Source organism: Mauremys reevesii, linkage group 12, assembly GCF_016161935.1.
Source record: "Mauremys reevesii isolate NIE-2019 linkage group 12, ASM1616193v1, whole genome shotgun sequence".
Classification (NCBI taxonomy): Eukaryota; Metazoa; Chordata; order Testudines; family Geoemydidae; genus Mauremys; species Mauremys reevesii.
The window spans coordinates 10,441,584-10,464,114 of NC_052634.1; the positions used below are offsets into that span (position 1 = coordinate 10,441,584).

Below are 22,531 nucleotides of genomic sequence, written 5' to 3' on the forward strand. Positions count from 1 at the left end.
TGGTGCTTTTGGTGTTCCCTAAGTCTTTGGAACAGAATAGGCTGCAAGAGACTGCCTGGCTTTAGAGCAGAAGCAGAGGGAGGAGTTATGAATGAAGCCTGTCACAGGAGATTTCCCAAGGGAGTAGTGCTGGACTTTTTATTTTGAGGTGGAATTCTTAGAATCATAAAAGATTAGGGTTGGAAGAGACTTCAGGAGGTCATCTAGTCCAACCCCCTGCTCAAAGTAGGACCAACTCCAACTAAATCATCCCAGCCAGGGCTTTGTTGGGCTGGGCCTAAAAAAAAAAACCACCCTCCAAGGATGGAGATTCTACCACCACCTTAGGTAACCCGTTCCAGTGCTTCACCACTCTCCTAGTGAATAGTGTTTCCTAATATCCAACGTATACCTCCCCCATTGCAACTTGAGACCATTGCTCCTTGTTCTGTCATCTGCCACCACTGAGAACAGCCGAGCTCCATCCTCTTTGGAACCCCCCGTCAGGTAGTTGAAGGCTGCTATCAATTCCCCCCCTCAGTCTTCTCTCCTGCAGACTAAACAAACCCTGTTCCCTCAGCCTCTCCTTGTAAGTCATGTGCCCCAGGCCTCCCAATCATTTTTGTTGCCCTCCTCTGGACTCTCTCCAACTTGTCCACGTCCCTTCTGTAGTGGGGAGCCCAAAAGTGGATGCAGTACTCCAGGTGTGGCCTCACCAATGCCAAATAGAGGGGAATATCACTTCCTTCCATCTGCTGGCAATGCTCCTACTAATGCAGTTCAATATGCCGTTAGCCTTATACTGGCAATTTTTGAGTGGCTGCTTAAAAGAAGTGGTGGATCCTTAAAACAAGTTTCACTGTATCTAAGAATATTTCACCTTTGTTTTTAACTGGGAAATTTAGAGTTCTACGAGCAACTCTTTTTGACTTGAAAATTCCCCCATTTTATCTTCCTTCCCACACTCCATTAAAGACCCTGGATCACTGTGTTCCATTGGTCTCAACTCCTTCCAGAGACCATCAGCAGTACTCGGTGCATCTGCCAGCAAGGGTAGATAGAGACAGGGGGTATCTTTGGTGCGAGTGTAATAGTCTGGCCTCCGATCACCTCATGTGGTAGCTTCAGGAGCATCATGCAAGACACCTGTGCTGACCCTGACACTTGGTATTTTTTATCTTGTTCTGCTGATGTCCTGTCCCCCGCCTCCCTCCTGTGGGCTCTTCCATTTCACTGAGAAGACCACACTTTTCAATTTCCTTGCCTCCATTATCTCAATTGGATCTGCTGAATCTGTGTCTCTAATCCTGTTTGTCCCAAGACTTCTCTGTGCGTGTGTGGTGGGGGTGGGAGGGGTGGTGGTGAACTTTTCTGAGGAGCTGCCTCCTTCTTCCCTTTTCAAGCCTTAATCCTGACACTCCAGGGTTGGGGGAAAATCATAAGTATTTTTTCTTCTCATTTTGTGAGCTGGGATCAGAAGTTGCCAAATTCCGGAAGAGGTATGTTCTTGTGCTGTTCTTCCCCAACTGCAATCTGAAGCACTAGAAATGAAATCACACGAGGGAGAACATCTTACTGAGAGGTTTCCCAGCCTAGTTTTGCAAGAGGCTCAGATAACTCAAATGAACATACAAACCTTTGGGTACTTAGCCAAACCGAAGCTAAGTTCTGCAGCTGTTTTCATTCAATCTTATGGGTCTGTGGAGCTATTTCAAGAAATTGCAGTGGATTGCCTGCTTGAGGGGGGGATGAGAGAAGATGAAACATTTCTCTGTTTGGCAGAGTTGGGGGGTGGGGGTGGGGGAGGAGAGAAGTAGTGGCCACCTGTTTTTAGTCTTCCTTCTTACACATGCCTCTGCCCAGCACACTGCTGGGGCCTATGTTAGAACCACGTGAGCTTCTGCCATCATAATAATGCCCACACTAAATTCTTCCAGGCCTCCCTCTTCTGGGAACAATTAAGGCTTTTCCTTTTTGTGCCCAACTGGCCTGTGATCCTGCTGCGCAAGCCCCAGATTTTCTCCTTTCCCCATGACCACCATCCCCTTTTTTTGGTTTCTCTCCTCTGTGGTCCAGGTTGTCTTCCGGTAAAGTGAGTCCCGAGAGCATCCGCACACTCCGTCCCCCCTCGGAGTCCTCTGATGACCAAGGCCAGCAGGGCAAGCATATGCTGAGCCCCAGCAAGGAGAAGGAGTTGTCCCTGTACAAGAAGACCAAGAGGGCCATTAGCAGCAAGAAGTACAGTGTCTCCAAGGCTGAGGCTGAAGCCGAGGCTACTACCCCCATTGAGCTCATCAGCCGTGGGCCTGATGGCCGCTTTGTCATGGACCCCTCAGAGATGGAGCCCTCGCTCAAGACCCGCCGGATAGAGGGCTTCCCCTTTGTGGAGGAGACAGACATGTACCCTGAGTTTCGCCAATCAGACGAAGAGAATGACGACCCCGTTGTGCCCTCATCTGTGGCAGCCCTCAAATCTCAGCTGACCCCTCTCTCTTCCAGCCAGGAATCCTACCTTCAGCCACCAGCATACAGCCCCAGATTCCACAGGGGCTTGGAGGGCACAGGTGCTCTGGAGAGCTGCCTGCAGGCCACTGGTCAGGCCAGACCGCCAGCCCCGAGGCCTTTCCACCACAGCCAATTTTACGGTTACCTCAGCAGCAGCAGTCCTGGGGAGATGGACCCTCCGCCCTTCTACATGCCAGAGGTCAGCCCTCTCAGCTCTGTCATGTCCTCCCCTCCTCTGCACCCCGAGGGGCCCTTTGGACACCCCACCATCCCTGAGGAGAATGGAGAAAATGCTTCCAACAGCACGTTGCCCCTGACTCAGACGCCAACAGGGGGCCGGTCTCCTGAGCCATGGGGCAGGGCTGAGTTCCCTTTCAGCAGCCTGGAGGCTTCTCCCATGATATTCCCTCAACAGCTCCACCAGTGTGAGGTGGCAGAGTGTGTGCAGCTGACGGCCTGTCTTCCTAGGGGCCTGCCCCCTTCCTCCCTCCAGGTCCCTGCATCCTACCCTGGCATTCTGCCCCTGGAGGCACCAAAGAGTTGGACTGGCAAGCCACCTGGCAGAAGCCAACCCTCTGTGCCCACCACCACCAAATGGCAGGACAAACCTATGCAACCTATGGCGAGTCAAGGGCAGCTAAGACATACCAGTCAAGGTATGGGCATACCCGTGTTGCCTTACCATGAACCATCCGAGTCAGTCAGCCACAGTGGCACAAGCACATTTGGCCTGGACACCAGGTGGTATGAGCCCCAACCCAGACCTCGGCCTAGCCCTCGGCAAGTCAGGAGGGCTGAGCCCAGTTTACATCAGGTGGTGCTACAACCTTCGAGGCTTTCCCCTCTGACCCAAAGTCCCCTCAGCTCCCGCAACAGCTCCCCCGAGCTGACTGCACGTGCCAGACCGCGACCGGGTCTCATCCAGCAAGCGGAGATTTCGGAGATCACCCTGCAGCCCCCCGCGGCAGTCAGCTTCTCCCGCAAGTCCACCCCGTCGACCGGCTCCCCGGCTCAAAGCAGCAGGGGAGAAAGCCCCAGCTACCGACCTGCCATGGCCTTCACCTCTTTGGCCACTGGCTACCCCTCCTCTCAGTGCCCCTCCCTTCCCGGGGACAGTATGGATGTTTTTGGACAAATTCCCTCTCCAAGGAGGGCTGGGGAGGAGATTCTTAGACCTGAGCCTACACCGACAACATTATCCACTTCGGGGTAAGTGTATGAATCCTTTAGCTTCCCTTTATCTGCCTTTCCTTCCCCACCCCACCTCACCCATTGCCTCCAACTCCCTCCCCCCATCATCATCATGATCATCATCATCTGAAATCATAGGGGTTGTCTGGACACGCTGCAGCATCCCTTTTGGAGGTGACTTCCAGTTGTCATTGGTAGGACCCTGCTCTGAAGAGGCTCTCGCTACTGGCACCGTTAGGACACTGCTCATGTTAGTAGGTTAAATAGGCAGAGGAACAGTCGGTCATTCATGGTGCATTATCTCCAACAGCTGCTCTACCCCTCGCAAGTCTCTTTGGGATTGGGAGTGTCTGTGTCTTCGGATGTGTGGAAAAGGGCCTGTCCATGTAAGGAACTAGATTAGGGGTCTCGTTACCTGTGCTTGTTGGGTAAGTGACCAAGGGTCTCCGGCAGTTTGCTTTCTTATTTCCTGGCTCTTGACTTTCCTGGAACATTTTAGTGTGTGCCTGGCTCTCTGGCTTCTTTCTGCCCTTCCCCCCAAAGTCTAGTGACCATAGCGACCCACAGAGATGGCCACAAAGGTCACCTTGCCACTCCATCTCCAAAAGCGATGCTGCAGCCCCAAGACTCGGGCGGGGAGAGGGTGCAAGGACTTAGTCCCATGAACAGCATGTCAGGAGAAGAAATTCACCCGAATGGAAATCAGGAAGCTGCTGGTATTTTCAGATCCTGCCCCAAAGAGCGAGGCTGCTGCACTAAACTCCAGCGGCTGGTTTTCCAGGTACCAGGGTTGCGCCAGGCAAAGCGTCTTTCTGTTTTTCTTCTCTTTCGCTCTGTCTCTGCCTCTTTTTCTTCTTTCCTTCGTCTCTTTCGCAGCACCTTAGATCCTGTAGATGTTCTTTCCTTCCATCCTTTTGTCTTTTTTGTTTTAAATTCTATTTTTCAAGTAGTGGGGTTTAACCTCTTGATCCCTCAACTCGTGGAGCTCGGGAATTAATGGCTTGAAGTAAATTATTAAGCTAGTGCAGTTAAACTCAGTGGAGAGAGGAGCTGGGGCAGGCAAGAAGGAAGGGAGATGTCCAAACGTGTGTAGCCAGCATTGGCTGAGGTGTAGGAGGTTAGTGTCACATCAGGAAAACAGCAAGGTTCGGGGGCGGGAGCCTGGCTTTTCACCCTGCGGTGCCTCTTGCATTTCACTACTTCTCTCTGGTACCTGGAAGCTTTAAATCCTTAGAAACCCAATTAGCCCATTCAGCACTGTTGTTTGCTGGTTTCTGGAGACTGGGTGAATGGGTCAGAGAGGGGTGCTTATACTGGAGGGGGCTCTGTAGTAACAAAATCAACCTCAAACCAAGTCTGTTGTGGCTTTAAAATATATATATATATATATTATATCATCTTGTGTGTGAATATGAATATATATATATGTGTGTATGTCTCAACCAATCTAATATAGCCAGGACACCTTGATGAGGCTCCGCAAGTATAGGGAAGTCACAGAATTGTCCTGTGTTAGAGCACTGTCTGCGCTTTTATGCAGTGTTTTCATCCGCTTTGTTGATCTTTTTCTTTTCTGTTTCTTCCTCCCCTTTGTTTCCAGCCTCGTTTGGTTTGGGTTTTTTTTGTTTTGTTTTTCTTCCCCCAATACTTCTCCTTTTGGCGTTTTTTGACGTGCTGATGTGTTGCGGAGCTCGGCTCCTGCGGGTGTTGTTAACTGCTTTGTTTTTGATTAATCTCAGCTATCTGGGCAGTGTTGTCGAGACAAGCTTCTCCTCAGCTCAATAGGTAAGGGTGATCCATGTCCGAAAGGATGGTGTGGGGGCTGTCGGAGGGTGGTGGGGAGCGGGGCATGGAAGGGGCTTTTCCAATCCCATCTCTTCCTTTAAAGGGGAATAAGGAATTGTAAAATACTAGGACAAAACCTTTACACACATGGTCTCTGTGGCTTTTGGGTTTTCCCACTCAGCAGTGCCTCAGTGCTCTCACGGGTTCAGAGGGGCCTATCCACAGTCAGGATACAAGTAGAAAGACTTGGTATGGCTGTTACTTTTGTGGGAACAAGCCTGGTAGGGTGACCAGATGTCACGATTTTATAGGGACAGTACCGATTTTGAAGGCTTTTTCTTATATAGGCTTCTATTACCCTCCACCTCCTGTCTCAATTATTCACACTTGCTATCTGGTCATCCTAAAGCCTGGTGAGGAGGGGAGACAGCTCCTCATTCTGTATTCTGTAGGGAGGTGCATGGTCTAGTGGATTGAACAGGGTTGGGAGCCAGGAGCATGTAGGTTCTAATCACAGCTCTTCCACTGACTCACATGACCTTGGTCAAGTCACTTTACCTGTCTATGCCTCCACTTTCCTCCTCTGGCAGTGGGGATAGTAATACCTACCCAGATGAATGGTGAGAAATGGTCTGTGAAAGTGTTATATAAATGTTCAGTGTTAGTAGACAATTAAATCTTAAAATATCACATGGATACAAATAAGGGACTAACAATACGAAACGGGCATGTGCTCAGCAACACCTCATAGTAGCTTTCAGTTTGACATCAGCTAGCAAACAGTTATCTAGGACCACAATCTCATTCCGTGAATTCAGTAAAGGGAACCCAATTTCAAAATACTTCTCCAATTTTAACAGCCGAGGGTTCCCCCCTCCCTTTCATTCCCAAGATTTCTAAAGTGTATTAAACTGGAGAAGTTCTGCTTTTTTTTCCTTTTGCAGTTTTCAGTGGTACACTGCATATCTTGAGCTCATCAGTGTTAAATCTTTTTGTTTTGAACTGTAGTAATTCAATTACTATAGAAGCTTCACCTCTCTCTGAAATTTTCTCAATGAAACCTTGCATGTTGGCTTCAAACCCAACAATGATTACAGTGACTTAAGCAAATCTTGCAAGATTTTTCCAGGAAAACACCTCGTGGAGACTTTCTGGGGGCAGTTTCACAGATATAGCGAGGTCCTGGGACAGAAATGGAAGAGAGAAAAAGGAACTTGTTTCCAGACTCCTTTGTAGTGGTTGAGCTTCCTCCTCTTCCTTTCACTGAGTCCTTTTGTGCTCTGAGCTAGATGTTACCAAGTACTAACTCTGAAGACCAGAAGTGAAGGTCACCTGAAGTGACCTGCAGGCCAATACCAACTGCATTGGCTGCCAGGGATGTAGTGTCCCAGGCCTACTTTTCTTTCCGCTATCTGAGAGCCTGCATGCACCCATAGAACAGCAGATTCCCAGAAATTCACAGCAGCTGTGCCTGTGCTGCTTATCAAAGTGAAAGATCCAGCTTCTAGCCCAAGCATGTGCCTGTGTGACTGGATAAGAGACCTGCTGGGTGTAGTGTAACAGCTTAGCGAAAGCTGGAAGTGATACCCAAAGGGATACAATCCTCCTAGCTCTCTCTGAGGATTGTGATCAGGGAGACAGATGGGGATGTCTGGAGGGTGTGTTGCGGGGGGATGGGAGGGCAATACAGACTTGGACATTCAACCAGGGGAGAGAATGAGGTGTCGGACTGGTGGGTCTATCACACCGAGGCCCATCTGGGTGGGGGGAGAGTGCAGAGTGTGCGACTGATAGAGGGAGCAGTGGCATCTTTACTACTGTCTCCTTTTGGAGCATTACCCTCATCGCTGCCAACCAGACAGCTTCAGTCCTTTCCAGAGAGCTTCAGACGCCACGGAGAGAGAGGTCCGCCTTTGAGGGTGTTCTTTTTAGCCCTGGAAACTTTGTCCCAGACCTCACACCCCACTCCAGGTACCCACTGCAGACCTGAAGCCTTTTCAGTCCTCTTCTCACGCCGATTCCAGGCCGAGATGTTCATGCGTGCCTATAAAAGACCTCAGCAGCAGCCAAGCCACAAAAATGTCCGCCAGCAAAGGCCCAGTGACCAGGGACTGAAATGCATCTTACTCTGGGACTTGGGCGCAGAATACATTGTAGTCGAACCTGGGTTCACTGTCAGGTTCTCCTTCAGCTAGAGGAGGGAGCGAGCCATTATCTCAAATGGGGAAGGCAGAGGGATAATAAATCCTGCCCGCTAATAAGAAAGGAATCCCATAAACAGCGCAGCCAAGTAATTTCTTTATGATTTAGGGTCGTAAAATTGTCAGTGGATCAGGGGCACGGGAGTTCTATACCAGACCAGCCAGGTTTTATGCTGCAGTAATAAAAGCAGAGAGTGGGAGGGGAGATGTGGTTTGAGCACTGTAGCGGCTTACCCATCAGCAGCCGGGAACTGCTAGCAGTGTGAATGGGATCTCTGCTGTGGGGGTGTATGCAGATCAGGCTGGATGGGACAGGCAGTTGTGGGCAAATAGAGGGATACAAGTGACTCTCTGCATGCAGTGTTGGTTTATAGTCCCCCGGCATGGCTGGAGTGGGAAGGCTTTTGCAATATCTCTTGCTGTGTGAAGGGCAGGCAAGTTTTATTTAAGGGTGTGGGTAATTTATGCCATGATCAAATTAGCGCTAGTAACTTTCCCTTTTCTTTTAATTGAATTCAATGTGCCGTGAATGTCTCCTAACTGGGAAGAGTTGGTTCTGTCATCTCACTGCAGTAGGAAACCCAAAAACCACAGGGAAGGCAAGCGAGCGCCTGTGCTACCTCTGCATCCTAGGCTGTCGTGTGCTGGCAAGCCCAGCTCCTCTCCTCCCTTTGGACAGCACAGTCAGTTCCCGGTACTCAAAGCCTCTGATGCCTCCTAGGTGCAGGTGGCAAAGCCATGTCCATTCCATGGGTGAGGAAGCTGCCCCACCCCCAGTGTGGGGAGGACAATGACTCCTCTCGTTTAGTTTGAAACAAGTAGGTTCCCCTTTAAAGACTGTCCATGTGCTGATCCTCTGCATGCGTTTCACACCCACTCTCGCTTGGAGAAGTTGAGTCCTCTTGTCTGAGTGTTTTTTCTTTTTTTATTTTATTTTTCTCTTTATTTTCTCACTCCTGATTTCATTTCTTCTTTTTTCCCTTCTGTGATCTTTTTTCTTCTTCCTGTCCTCTCCTCTCCCACCCTTCTTTTCCTCTTTCTTCCTTCTTCCTCTCCTGTCAGCATGGTGAAGTCCATTGTATAGATGAGTTGTGTTGTCTGCAGACCTGTAGACGGGATGCCATTTTCCAGTGTGCTCCCCGCTGTTATCGGCTCCTTTTTATCTCCTTGTGGTGGTCGTGGCTTGGCAGCAGCTCTTTGGAAAGGGAGTGCCACTTCTGTGTTCTCTAGCATCTTTTGATTTTGAAGGATCCTAAGCTGATCCCAAGTGATACACCCACAGCATCCTCTGGGGTGGAGGCAGAAGTCAATCCTGCACAAGACTGGAGGGGAAGAGGAAACTCCTACTCCTAAGAAAAGTCTCATGGGATCTTTAGTGTCCATGCAGCACACAACCGATCTTAGCTTGTAATATTTCCTTGCATGAAAGAACCCCATATTGATCAATGGAGTTGATAAGGGTGTAGGATGGAGTAAACCTGGCCAGGATTTGAACCTGTGGGATATAGGCTGTCTAAATGGTTTCAGACCGAACCTTTAGTTGCCAGGCCGTTGCTGAAGTTCTCTGCCCATTTGTTCAAGGGAAGAGAGTCAGGGAAAACTGTTATATTGCACCCTGGGATCTTCCTGCCTCCTCTTGTGACTTGGCTTCCCATTCTGGTGGAGATGGGTTGCAGTTCTTTCCTAGGCTTCGTCTGCCCCTCTTCTAACCTCCTTCATGCAAAGGCATTTGAAGAACAACAGAGATTCTTTGCTGGGTTGGACTAGTGGAGCTGCTCTTTTAACCTAGAGATAAAGCCCTTCTTACTATGGATACCGGAGACTCTTGTTTCAGCTCCGCTAAGGAGGAGTGGTGAGGCGTGCAAGCTTTGTAACTCGCTCTTCTCTTCTAGATATTGCGCTTTGTGCACTCCCTCAATAACTGTGAGGCGCCTTCAGGAACTTTCTGTCCATACGGTTCTGACTCATGCTTATCTGGAAGTGTAGGTAAATCGAAGACGGAGAGAACTTCTCCATTAGTTCTTCTGACCCAAACCTGATGCTTTGTAGAGTCTGGGATCTGAGTTCACTTCAGAACCTTGTAGAAAATAGCTGCTACATTTTTAAAGCTACCTTGCTCTATTATGACTCAGCGCTTCAGAGTGAATGAGTGCAGGGACAGGTTCCTCTGCATCACACATGGTGTATTCTGGATAGTCTTTGTGCATAAGCTGCTGCCCCAAACACTACAGAACAGGCAGGAGGAGTGAGAGTTCGTTTGCTGGTCTTAGAAACAATCACAACAGGAGAGTTGGAGTTGACTGCAGAAATAAAGGGTGGTGGAGAGGCAATAAATCTGTTGGCAAGTACCTGTCCTTTCCTCTGCCATTGTCCACTCTTTACGTCTACGACACCTGAGGTCAAACTCTATTTATGGTGAAACATGGGTTTAGTGCGCTGGCTCTGTGTGGCTGGAAATGGGGGATTGGGAAGTCCTATTTTAGAGAACAAATGGAAATGAGTTCGATGGAGTTTCATCCTAATCTCTAGTGGGCATTTTTCTAGCATCATAAATGTCACAATTGCTAATATCTTCTTAGAAGAGGCACGTGGCAGCAGTGGCAGGGGCTGCTACAGCTCCAGGCTGAGCGGTATCGGTATAGTTGTGTGGCAGTGGGGACCAGCAGTGGAGTAGGTTAGAACTGCTTCTTGGTTCAGGATTTAAAGAGCAGAAGCTGTTTCACCTTGTGGTGGAAGACCAGGATTGGAATAATGAGTTACATTGTCAGAACCATTTGGAGAAGTTCACTCAGTATCTGCCCACATATAGCAGCCACGCGCTTGCTTGTATCCCATTGACCTAAAACTGAAAACGGAGCATAATCAGGCATGGAGTAATGTGTGTGTAAGCTGGGTGCAGAGGAGGGCAACCGTTAGCATTGCCTGTACCAGTTGTTGTTCAGCAGGACAAAATAATGTGTGGCTCATCGGAGTACACCAAATAGAGAGAGGTTATGGGGACACTAGCTTCTAAAATTAAGCTATTACCCTGTATTCACCATTGGAGGCAAATGTTGGCTTCCTGAGAGGAATTTAACTGTAGTCCCATCACTCTTACACATCCTAAATCTAGCCCATCCTAGGAGGGTGAAAGTCTCACTTGGCTCCAACAGGAGAGAATTGTGGCTTGTCTAAAAAGGTGTTTTGTCCTCTGCTGAAGTTAATGCCGCCTGCTTTGTGGGGAGTTTCAGCTGTTCCATCAGAGATGGTCCTGAGGATCTGTCTCTTTGCACGTTAGTCAAATCTTGACGTCCATGCTTGAGCGGTGAATATGAAAGAAGCTGTTTTATACCCTAAACCTTACAGCTTCAGTTGCATCTGCTGGTCCCCAGCTGCTCAGTCAAATTACTCATTACGTTCCATACGCTTCTCAGTGCTGTTAGCAAAATCAAGAAACTTTGCCAGTCATATCAGTGTCTTTAAAAACCTTGCAAGTCACCAGCCTGCAGTATTCTAGCTAAGCACCTACTGCTACAAAAGCCACTTCCCACGTCAGCTCGTCTTGTCCCAGCGTAAAGTCCCACCATGCCACTGTGGCCTTACCCCCAAAATGCAATGAGGGACGTGGCATCGAGTAATGGGAAGCCCGGTTCTGTATATGTGAAACACTCAGGGAGTTCCCTCCTAGAACAAATGTCGACTACAATGAGATGCCACCAGCTGAACAGGATGAGAATAAAGAATAATCTCCACATCCAGATTTTCACAGCTAAATGGATGGAATGCCCTGAGTTCAGCCCACAGATACTAACTCCTCTGTGATGTCTTTTATCAGGGCATGTTGCAACACTTTAAGCCTCACAAAAAACCCCTGTGCAGTAGGTATTATCTTTTATTTTGCAGATGGGGAAATGGAGACACATTGAGAGATAAGTTACTTGGCCAAGCTCTTGCAGTGACTGAGCAGAGAATAGAATCCAAGTATCTACTCCAACCCCCCCTCCCTTCTTTCAGTCCTCCCCAGACCCATTCAGCACCAGACTGATCTGATTGCAACTCGGGATAGGGTTTCGCGTATCTTGCAAGTTCTTATGCTTTCCAAGGACGCATGCAATTTCAGGCATCTTAAATTCAGGGTTAAAGCCTAAGCCTTAACTTAACTGAGTGTTCGTTTTGTAGTTTGCTTTTCTCTTTGTGAGCATTGAAAGGAAAGGCAAATCCTCCTCTTCCTGACCTGCTGTTGAATCAGGGGCTGGTTTCTTGATTAATACCCCACATTGGACAGGAAGAGTCTTCTGTGTATTGGATTTATCCCTGGGAGGGCTCCAAATGACCAGATGGCCAATAGAGGTGAGTTCACACTGGCATCCGAGAGTGAAAGAGAGTGTCTTCGGTTTAGGGCCATTAGCAGTGCAGATTCCACACAGACTGTCAGGCAAACCGGACCGGCTTTAGGTCCTTGCATATTTTCTCCATCCATGGCACTTTTATCTGTGGGAAATGCACTGGCCAATGTAATCATTGTCTTTGTCCAAATCTTTTTTTGCTTCTGCTGCTCCAGCCTGCCCTATTTGCTCTCTCCGTCTCTTTGTATGGGAAAACTAGAATTCCCCCACTTTTTTACCATAGGCTGCCATGCAGCAGGCATGTAAAAGTGAGTTTTGCCTCTCTGAACATGTCATCTTCCATCAACCCCATGCTTATCGGTTTCATCTCAGTTTCTTCTGCTGCCTTGACGATGAGCACAGGGGAGTCGATGGGAGCGAATGAGAATCCCAGAGTGCTGGACTGCTCTTCGTTAATCTCAAATTCAGTGGAGTGTGAACAGAGGACCAGCTCCTATTTGGGTTCAGATTAACCCTTTCAGGGGAGTGTTGCTGAAGTGTACATGATCTGACACATAGACACCCCATTCTTGCTCCCATTGCCCAGTCTCTTTCTTTGAACCCTCCAGTCGATGGGCGGAAGGTGTAAGTGCAATATTCCTTGCTGGTGCTAACTCTTTGAAACTGCCACCCAGGAAAGAATTGTTGCCTTTACTTTCCTCTTCCTCTCAGAACTTTCTGTGAAGCGTGGTCAACCTTTGTGCATCCCCAGGAGATGCAGAACAACAGACCTTTTTTTGTCTGACCATAGCATTGACCTAGCGTATAGCAGGAGATGGGGGATAGGCTGACATTTGATAACACTACCAGGACGAGGAGAATTCAGGAAATGTTACGAACTACAGCAAGAACAGTATTTTTGAGACGGTTTGATCAGTGGTCTTCAGTGAGTGAGTCAGTAATGATACCAAAAGAATGTCTCCTCCTACTTGGAAAGGTGTGAATGTATTGGAGGCTCGGTGGATTCAATCTCTGCCCTTTCATCTCAGGAGAGCTGGGTTTGAGTATTGGCTTGGTCTCACAGTGAAAACTACTTTGTGGACCTGGCCTACTCACAGGCACGTGCTCATATCTCAAACCCCCCACCCCACACTCCTTGGCACTCTGCTTGCTAGTCAGGACTGTGGCACTCTGCTAGAACAAGGGGCCCCAAGGCTTGAGAGAACTGCAGGTCACAACTGAGCTGCGTGAAGGCTCCAGTACAGCCCTTGTCTGTAGTCTGTCTGGCCCTAACTGTCGAGACTTTCTTTGATGGAGAGCAAACTCTCAGTTTTGGCAGAGAGGTGCCTCAAGCTAGAACTGGCAGGGGAAAGGTATGGGAAACAAGGAGAAGAATGGGGAAAGTCCATAAAGACTTTGTGAAAACTGGAAAATATATAGTTGGACAGACTTCGTCCAGAGGGAAGGGTTTTCCTATACTCACCTGGCCCCAGTGTCCTATCTTCCAATATCTAGTCAGAGAAGGACTAGCAGACTAGAAAGAACTGCACACAAAAAAAACCCTTAGGCAAAGAGCTCGTTTCCCATGCACCAAATTCTAGAGAAAATATTTACCTTGTAACAGGCTTTGGTGAAAGAATAAACCAGCCATACAATAAATCAGTGAAATGGGCTGGAGAAACTCATGAATGAAACCACTGAATGAAAATCCCATTGTAGGAAATAGAGATTTCCTCTCCCCCCCCTCCCGATAATCTCTTGTAAGTACTTTAATTTCAAAGTCCTGGTTTGTCTTATCCTACTGGGAAAGAAAATCAGAGGCCTGGCATCGAAGGATTAAACAGAACCTATCATCAGCTCTTATTTTATTGTGTGTTGTGGCTCAGAGCCGTGATCCTGGAAGGGGGTACCTACTTGCCAGCCCCAGCAATGCTGGCATGTAAACTCTTCGTGTTTCTGTTTGCCGTTTGGTCCCTGTTTTTGCTGTGGGGTTGGGAAAGGGAAGGGTCACCGCTTGCGTTCTGTCTGTCTGGGCCACTGTTGCCATAGCTGGCGATGCGCATAGCGGTAACATGGGTGCCGCTGTCCTGTTTCCATATGCCTTTTGCTTTCTCTTTCTTTAAAGGGGCTTGACACGGGTTCCCGGAAGTGCCTTGTCGGACATAGGATCTGCCCCTTTCTACCTACTTTAACAGTTTTGAAATTACAGAAACAAATGCATTTTTAAGACGTGAGCCTCGGTACCGGTTGTCTTACAGTGTGGCTCTTCCAATTCCTCCACAGCTTAGCCATCAGCAGGCATTTGATTCTGTCCACAGGAACAACCAGGGCTGGAGCCTAACACCTCTCTATAAACTTTGCCTGTTTCTGCCTGACCTACACTCATCCATGGTATGAGAGGGAGGGAAACAGTGGACAGGGAAGTATGTATGTGTGTGTGTGGGGGGGAAACTACAGCTGTCCCTAAGGCAGTGAGTAGATGGTGTCATGTTTCCACCAGCATCGTATTTAGCTCCAGTGCAGCCGGCTGACCTTATTCCATCGGCCCAGGATTCCTCACATTTTCCTTTCCATGGCAGAGGATGACCGGTCCCTCCCCACCCGAGAACTCTTCTGGCCGGAGTGTGACAGGGGGCCACTGATGGCACGTGTCTGCTTTTCCTTTCTAGAGAACGTCCATCTCCATCCGGGAACGCTGCTGCACCTGAGAGGCTCGAAGCTCTGAAATACCAGCGGATAAAGAAGCCCAAAAAGTCATCCAAGGGCTCCTCAAAATCCAGAAAACAATCCAGTGAGTGTGAGGATCACAAGACTCCCCACTAGTCTCCCTGTCCATCCTCTGAGGCCTGATCCAACGCTCATTAAAGTCTCTGACTCTAATGGGAGTTGATTCAGGCCCGTGGTCTGAAGGTCTCTGTTGAGCTACTATAAAACCTATGTTTTATTCTCTTGCTCAATAATTCCTTACAAAGGAAGCAGGCTCTCTTTTTTCCATGAGGCCACAAGGGCTTCCCTGCTCCTTTCAGCTGTAAAACAGAAGGCCCCATCTCCTGTTCATTTTTTTTCCTTGGGATGTTAGTCCAGATCTTAGCCCAGAAGAGGAAGGGGATAACTTCCCTTTGTAGTCTTGAAATTAGCCGGAGAGCCCTGGAATGACCCTTCGTCCAATGCCTTTAGTGGCGCTCTGTCCATTTAAATTCAAGATCCTCCTACATCTCTCCGCCTACATCTCTGCTGTCATTTCCTCCTACTCCTTCTCCAGCCCCCTATCTTCTCCTCAGGTCCTCTGTCCTGACTCTTCCCTTTGTCTCCTACCCCCCCGCTGTGCTATGTGCCTTCCTTCGCACTGTCCCCTACACTTAGAACAACCTTCCTCTTCCTATCCTCCATTAAATCCCTCCAAAAACCCTCCTCCATCAGCTGAGCATCCTACGTTAACCTTCTCCCCAGCCAAACCACGGAGGTTGGTACGTTATCCTGACTTAGACTGTGAGCTTCTCAGGGCCGGGTCCAGGCATTTGTTTTACACGCTCTGTAAAGCACCACATTGGCTCATGGCATTTTTATAGATCACTAATCCTCTTGTCCTTCTCCTTCCCTCTTCCTCTTCAGATGGTTCTGCCTCCCAGGTTCAGCAACTTCCCAACTCTCAGGTACTGTGGCCTGACGAAGCGGTCTCCCTCCGCAAGAAGAAGAGACACTCTCGTCAGGATCCCTTCGCTCGCCTCTCCGCGTTGAAGGATGACCTTTGCCACCGGCAGCTCCCTGAGGACCAGACAGCTATTCTCAACAGTGTGGACCCCGATGATTCTGGCGGGCATGCCACCTTACTTTAGCGTAGCACCAGCCAGAGAAGGTTCAAAGGGAGGTGGGAGGAGGGAGAGGAGATCTCATGAGCTACAGACACATGTGGGGAGAGATGGGGTGTGAGCTTCAGCCTGGGTTCTCATACCAACAAGCTGAATGTTTGGTATCACATCCAGGGAACCCAGCATCCAATCTTTGACCACTGGGAGAGGCTCTCCCCTTCATAGGACACCTTCCATTTAGTGCAGATCATGGGGGCGGTGGGGGGGTGAGAGGGAGGAATGTCCTAAATTACAAGGGGATGGAGGGGAAAATACCCCCCGCCTCACCCACCCCCTGCCATTTGGAACAGGAAAAGGTGAGGTTGGGGTTTGCAGGGCTCAGAGCGAGAAGGATTCAAACTCAGTGTTGTCATAAGAATCTGTTGTCCCTTGAATCCCCCCCTCTCTGCTACGGCTTCAGTTTTATGAGTGCTAGAAGAGGGATGAGATTTTACATCCTGGTTTCCAAAAGTATGTATAGATTAAAAAAACAATGCAGATTACAATGTATATTTATACAGTGTGTATTTAGGTAGGAACATGGAAGTAAGCAAATGGCCTGAATTCACAGGAATCATTTGGATTCCACAGAAAACAATGAAGTGACACAGAACAATCCAGATTGGAACTGATGACCCAGTTAATCTGATAATTTTGTAATGCATTATTCTAAAATAATCCCAGAAAACTTTACCAGTGCAAAATCTCATTGCCTCTCCACCTTTTTGCCTGAGGATGATGGGTAACAAAAACACAAATGATCTCTTACTTCTGTCCAACCCCTGCCCCCCTCAAACTCCAGAATAAGTAGATGTGTGGAATCGTGCAAGGTCCCGTACATAGACACTCTCAAAACTTGTTAATTTATGGTAACATCTCTTTGCAAACCTGCAAAGATCGGGGTGGAAGGCGGAATTTAAATCCAATGATCTTCTATCTCAAACTAGACTTGGTCAACTTTGAGGAGGGGGTTTAGATTGCCAATTTATTATTAATAGTAGTAATGTTCTGTAGTTCACTTTGTAAAATTAATGAAGTCTTAGAATACAAGATCTCATTACAGGAGTGCTTGCATTTTTTAACCTTTGCTGCAAAGTGAGGAGAGAGAACTGATTTTTTTTTCCTGTGTAGAGTGTGAATGGAAATGGTTCAACTGGTGTACCCCCCACAAAAAAGTGTAAACTTCAGTCTGCATCTTCCAATCCATTGCCCCACTGATTAATGTAAACAGGGCATACACAACAATGCCTGAGAGGGAGCTTTTGGAAGGTAGCTTTTGGTCCCCAGAGCTGATAAATTCCTTCTAGCTGCAAGCAGAAGAAACAAATTCTGTCACCTTGCATCTGTTCTAAATATGTTGCTAATATGTCCCCTCCCCTGTTCCACCTCCACCCCAGTTTTAGAATGAATGTGATAGATGCATTGGGTTTTAACACTCCCAGGATTCAGTCTGAGGAGTTATGGTCTCCTCCTTTTACCAATGCCATTCCAATTCTTCACCAGAGTGTATTTTCTACTCAGATTAGTTTGAATGATTCATATGTCCGTCAGTTTCTCTCTGGATTGTATTGGTCTATATACGAGGGGCAACTCTGGTGTAGTGAATGGAATGTGAGGCTAGGAGTCAGGATCCCTGGGTTCTATTCCTGGTTCTGCCACTGACTCATCGTGTGGCCTTGGGCAAGTCACTTAACCACTCTGTGCCTCAGGTTCCTCATCTGTAAAATGGAGATAATGATACTTAAGCTCCTTTGTAAAGCACCTAGAAGTCTACAGATGAAAAGTGCTATATAAATGTGAAGTATTATTATATTCCTATATTTAGGCACTTTCTAAGTGGCGAGATCAAACAGTGCATCCAGGTCGTTGTGTATTTCTTCCCTTGTGCTGGAGTGCTAAGATCATAGCCTGCCTGGGAATAAAACAATTACACTTAAAGTATTTCACATGGGTGGTTTTGCTTTAAGTGAATTCAGGATGTAGAAGGTCTCAGGTGAATCCTGGGAGGACCTAGGTACTTCTTTGCACAGAATCTCCAAGGCACAGGATTTTCACTTGTATCCTTCCCAAGGTTGATTTTTTTTTTCAGGTGGGATGGCCACAACATTTTCACCAGTCTTGCTATGGTTAACACGGGCTTTGACTATTATTCTTGCTAATGGTTGAACCTCAAAGGGCTCAGTGGTTTGGCGAAGCATCCAAGAGTTTCAGATGCTTTGTAAAAAGGAACAGTTTAGATCAAGCAATATCAGTGAGTCAAGCTGTTTGGTGAAATTTAAAAATTTCACCTAGAAATATCCCAAGAAGACTTTTTTTATTAAGGTTTTTGTTTCCAGTCTCATCAGATCTTCAGAAACAACAATAAAAATTACTGAACACGGTCAAACCTCAAAATCCTGTTGAGGTTCAAACCACATCACAGAGAACTCTGTGATACAGTGGTATTTTTTCCAACTTAAAAAATGCCATCCAAAATGAGACCAGTTTGCTCACAAGGGAGAGGAGGATACTCTGAGTACAGTCTGAATCTCGAGCGTGGATTGGGGCATTTTGGCAAGTATACAGTTGGTGGCTCTGGCTAGGTGAGAAACCAACTCTGCCTGTGGCCTGAATGGGTATTTCTTTGGTTACTGTGTTTTAAAGGGTTGCCCTAGACTTCACTAGGACCTGGATTGGGTTTCATGTCACTTGCACACAAGGTGTAAAAACTGAACCCATATTAGCGCCAGAGAAAAACAAACTAATTTCTAGCCCCAGTCCAACAGGACAGCTGTTTTTTTAGAAAGACTTTTTGTCAGTGGGGAAGGAAGCAGTAGGTACTGCCTCAAAATCTTCCAGGAACCTCTGCCTGCAAGGTTTCCAATCTGTGGGTGTGTACCTACGTACACTAATGTCACAAGACTCTGGACGCCCTTCAGTTGGTGGCACTGCACAGAGGTAGGCTGTTTACTACTGCTTCCTATGTATGGGTGAAATTGGTCCCTCTGCAGAGGGGTAGCACAATGTCTACGCACCACTTAAGTCTCCTTGAAGCTCTATTTTGATGAGGTGCGTAGGCCTTCTGCTGACTCTTTGTACAGGGCAAACTTCACTTCACTTGCAAAGACCCTTCTTTCTTTTGCATGGACGGTTACAAAGCGAGAGCAGGATGTTGACTCTTTGAGCACTTTCTGGGTTAATCGTGGTAGCTCTTCATATTAACAGGGCAGTATCTTGGGTCTCTTGGGATGACTGTCTCCAAGACCCTCTCACTGTCCTGACTTATGTAGCCCTAGAGGACTTAGGCGCAGAGACGATTGGCAGAATATGCCAGCTCGCTTGGTCTGTCTTCTACGGGTTTGTTTCTTTTGCAGACACTTTGAGCAGAGAGCCCCCTGCTTTCCATGGCCTTCAACCATTAGAGACCTGAAGCTGCTGCCCTCCATCTCTTTCAGCTCTGTGAGCCATATAGGACCCTGGAAAGGGAAATCCAACTAGTGAGCCTCATGGAAGCATTTTTCCTTTTTCAAACTATTCTTTAGCCTTTACAGCTGCCTCCTCCCCGTCTCCTTGACCTTAGCTATTATTGTGGTTAAGGTTTGGGGAAGGGGGAGGTGCCAGGCACGAAGGGAGAAAATACTGGCTCCTTTCAACTATAGCAAATGTTGCCTGTGCTACGGCAAATGGCCTCTCCTTGGAAACTACTTTCACAACCATCTGGCTTTGATGGCCTACACGGGAGGGTTTTTTTTTTTCCATCTTGGCAACCTGGGATGGTTGAGCCGTGCCAAAGGATGCCAACCGTTCTCCCGTTTCCACCCCGTTGAAAACATTTTGCCTTTTTCTTGGTCCGCTGCAAACACAGCTTTTTAATTAACATGGCAGAAATATTCCTGGGCCAAATTCCTTTTTTGTAAACCTGTCCTAGTAGGAAATTTTTGCTGTTTCATCAGTAAAATTATGGCCATCCCCTGTGGAAATACTGCCTTTTTATTGGTTTTCCTGGAAATCCCAGGCAACAAAGTTTCTTGGGAACCGTGAGGCACCACCGACAGCAGGAATGTTTTCATCTGGCTCTAAGAGCGCTCCTGCTTTGTCAAGAATGTAAATACTACAAGATCATAACATCAAATCCATAGAATTTTTTTTGCACTTTTTGCGAAGTTGGTTTTCCTTCTGTGTAGAATTTTTCTGTGTAAGAATTCTCCCTATCACAATCCTTCAGCTCCATTTCCACACAATCTCAGTTGCCAGATTTTTTTTTTTTACATGACAACTTTTCCTATTGCAGCTCGGTGTGGTGATTGAGGACATGGGCAGCAATATGTGGGGGATGGGAGTGCAGGTGCACTGCTACCATTTCTGCAAATGGACAGTGAAGTTGTACCACAGATATATACCGTGAGTGTCAGCCGTGTAAGTACAGAACCAACTGACAAGCAGGAAAAGTTTGATTATGACTTTAATATTAGTAGTAGTATTTAAATCTGATTATACCTTGGACTTTCTTTTAAAACTGGGGGAGGGAGGAGCCAAGCAGAACTTCCTCTTTCCCTTTATTTTGTTAAGCAAATGTATAATCTCCCAGGATTGCACCTGAATGCCCTGATGTAACAGTTTTTTCTGCAAAGGGCTAGTTGTTCCCCTCTGAGAAAAGAGAAGAGCTGACAAAAGAAGAACTCTGTAAAAGTTGGGTGGGGGGAGGGTCCTCCTGACCTCATCAGAGCGCAGGCATCGTATGGCATTCCAGCCAGCCCTGCAGATTTGCTTGGAAAAATTTAGGCCCAACTCTTTGAAACTCAAATTTGCCTTGCAAATCTGTTCTTTTCTGAGAACATCTTATGTTTATAAGCAAAATGTACTGGTGTGAGGAGGGAGACTTAGTAAGTGGATTTGGGTGTTTATATGCTGCCCCCAGATGCAGAATTGAGCACCTTGTCTTTTACTCCCGGGTTTCTTGGATCTTCTTTTCACTAATACAGAAAGTCCTGGTTATGGGAATCCATGATAATTTTCCAGTGTATGGAGCTTGCTACCTGAACAGCAACTGGAATACCTCCTTGGTCACTTACTTCCATTCTCCTGTTGTGAGTTTTGGAGGCAGTTCTCAGTATGCTGAAGGCGCTATGTCTGTTTGTGATGTCTGTTTATCTCCGTGGCACTGGACTGTGATTCAGACATACTTTCAGGGAGAATTGGAGATGATGATCCTGTTTCTAGTTAGGTGTGGAGGAAAAGCTGAGTCAGACATGCATGCAGATTGCAGGAAATTGTGTTGTGATAGCTACTGAACTGCATACGTAATGTAGGCTTGGTAAGTGAAGTTATCCCTTATGAAATGGAACTGAAAGGCCTGGTTTGAGCATAGTACTGGGAGTCAGGATTTCTATTCCCATCACTGCCACTGGCTTTCTTTGTGGCATTGGGCAAGTCACTTCACCTCTCTGCTTCAGTTTCTCCAACTGTAAAATGGGGACAATAATATTTTACCTACCTCACAGGACTGTCGTGAGGATTCATTAGTTACTATTAGTAAAGTCCTTTGCGGATAAGATGCACTAAAAATGCACATTTGATGGGACTGTTGTGATGTACATTTGATGGGGCTGGTCAGAGAGGGCTGAAGGACAGAGCTCACCAGTACCACTCCTAAGTCTGCCAGAGGGTCATTCTCTCCTCCTCTTGTTCCAGCCCCTGTCGACTTGGCAGAGAGCCTGAACTGTAGTACCACATTCATTATAGAGATGGAGCAGGATTTTTCCAATTTAGTACAACGTATCAAGAAGGTCCAAGATTGTCTGGGCAATAAGCAAAAATCATGGCATTTGTTCAGGGACATTCTTGAAGAAATCAGATTTCAGAGGCCCTAAATGGTGAGATTCTGGCCCCTAATTCACAGGTGTAAATTTGGAGTCCCTCCATTAACTTCAGTAAACTATATAACTATAAAAAGAAACCGATCCTAAAAAATGTACATTTGGGAAACTGTCCCTGTATATTGAGGTCTAATGACAGTCTCATAAAAGCAGAAGCTTGATTTTAATAAATAGTTTCAGAGTTAATTGATGGCTAGCTAATGAATATGTAATGCACAGCTTAATGTATTATCTGAGGTGTGCTGAGCTGCACCACTGTAGCAGCTGTGGTGTTGGTGTGAGGGATTAGTAAGCACACCTACATGGGGATTTGGCACACCTACATTCCCCTCAGTGAATATATGTGGATACATCCATCTCTTTAAGTCCGCTGCAGTCAGTGCTGTTACCCCAGGGGTACATATGGCCTGTTCTCCAGACTCGGGTGTATTTTATGCCCGGTGACTTTGCTTTCCTTCTGAATTTGCTCTTTGAGACACACACCATTTTTGTAATTGCTACTTATTGTTGGGAAAGGAGGAGAGAGAAGTCCCTCCCCAGCCCAAGGCTTTAAGGGGTCAGAGAGATTAAGGAGGCGAGTGGATGGAGAGAGAACATGCACATGGTTAGTTTTCTCCAGCACAGGTTTGTCCTTGTCCAATGGCTTCTGGACAAGGTGACTGCATTTGAGTCCCATGCTGCTGCTGTTTCAGAGTATCTCCCTGGACAGCATCAGCCTGAGTGGATTGGTTGGGGTTTTAGAAAACTAATTTTTGTTACAATGGTTAGAATTTGTATTTCTTCAAATTTTTTTGTCCTATGTCCCCATGAGGTAGCTGAGATCCCCCTGGATCGTCCTTGCTGGCTGTCGCGACATTCAGGGA

The 22,531-nt window shown here is 47.2% G+C and overlaps 1 protein-coding gene across 9 annotated transcripts in view; it reads left to right on the forward strand.

Annotated features, from left to right (window-relative positions):
* The window catches only part of IGSF9B (immunoglobulin superfamily member 9B), a 151,244-nt gene extending 133,065 nt beyond the window's left edge, over positions 1-18,179 (forward strand). For 6 of the 9 annotated variants that reach the window (XM_039496563.1, XM_039496559.1, XM_039496557.1 and 3 more), the window contains 3 exons: positions 2,056-3,693; positions 14,635-14,756; positions 15,578-18,179. In XM_039496563.1, coding sequence (XP_039352497.1) covers positions 2,056-3,693; positions 14,635-14,756; positions 15,578-15,801 — 1,984 coding nt within the window. In that variant the 3' untranslated portion in view covers positions 15,802-18,179. Of the gene's footprint in view, positions 1-2,055; positions 3,694-5,414; positions 5,461-14,634; positions 14,757-15,577 lie in introns of those variants that run through there. The other 3 variants (XM_039496562.1, XM_039496561.1, XM_039496565.1) reach the window with 3 other exon arrangements.
* The last annotated feature ends 4,352 nt before the right edge of the window (positions 18,180-22,531 follow it).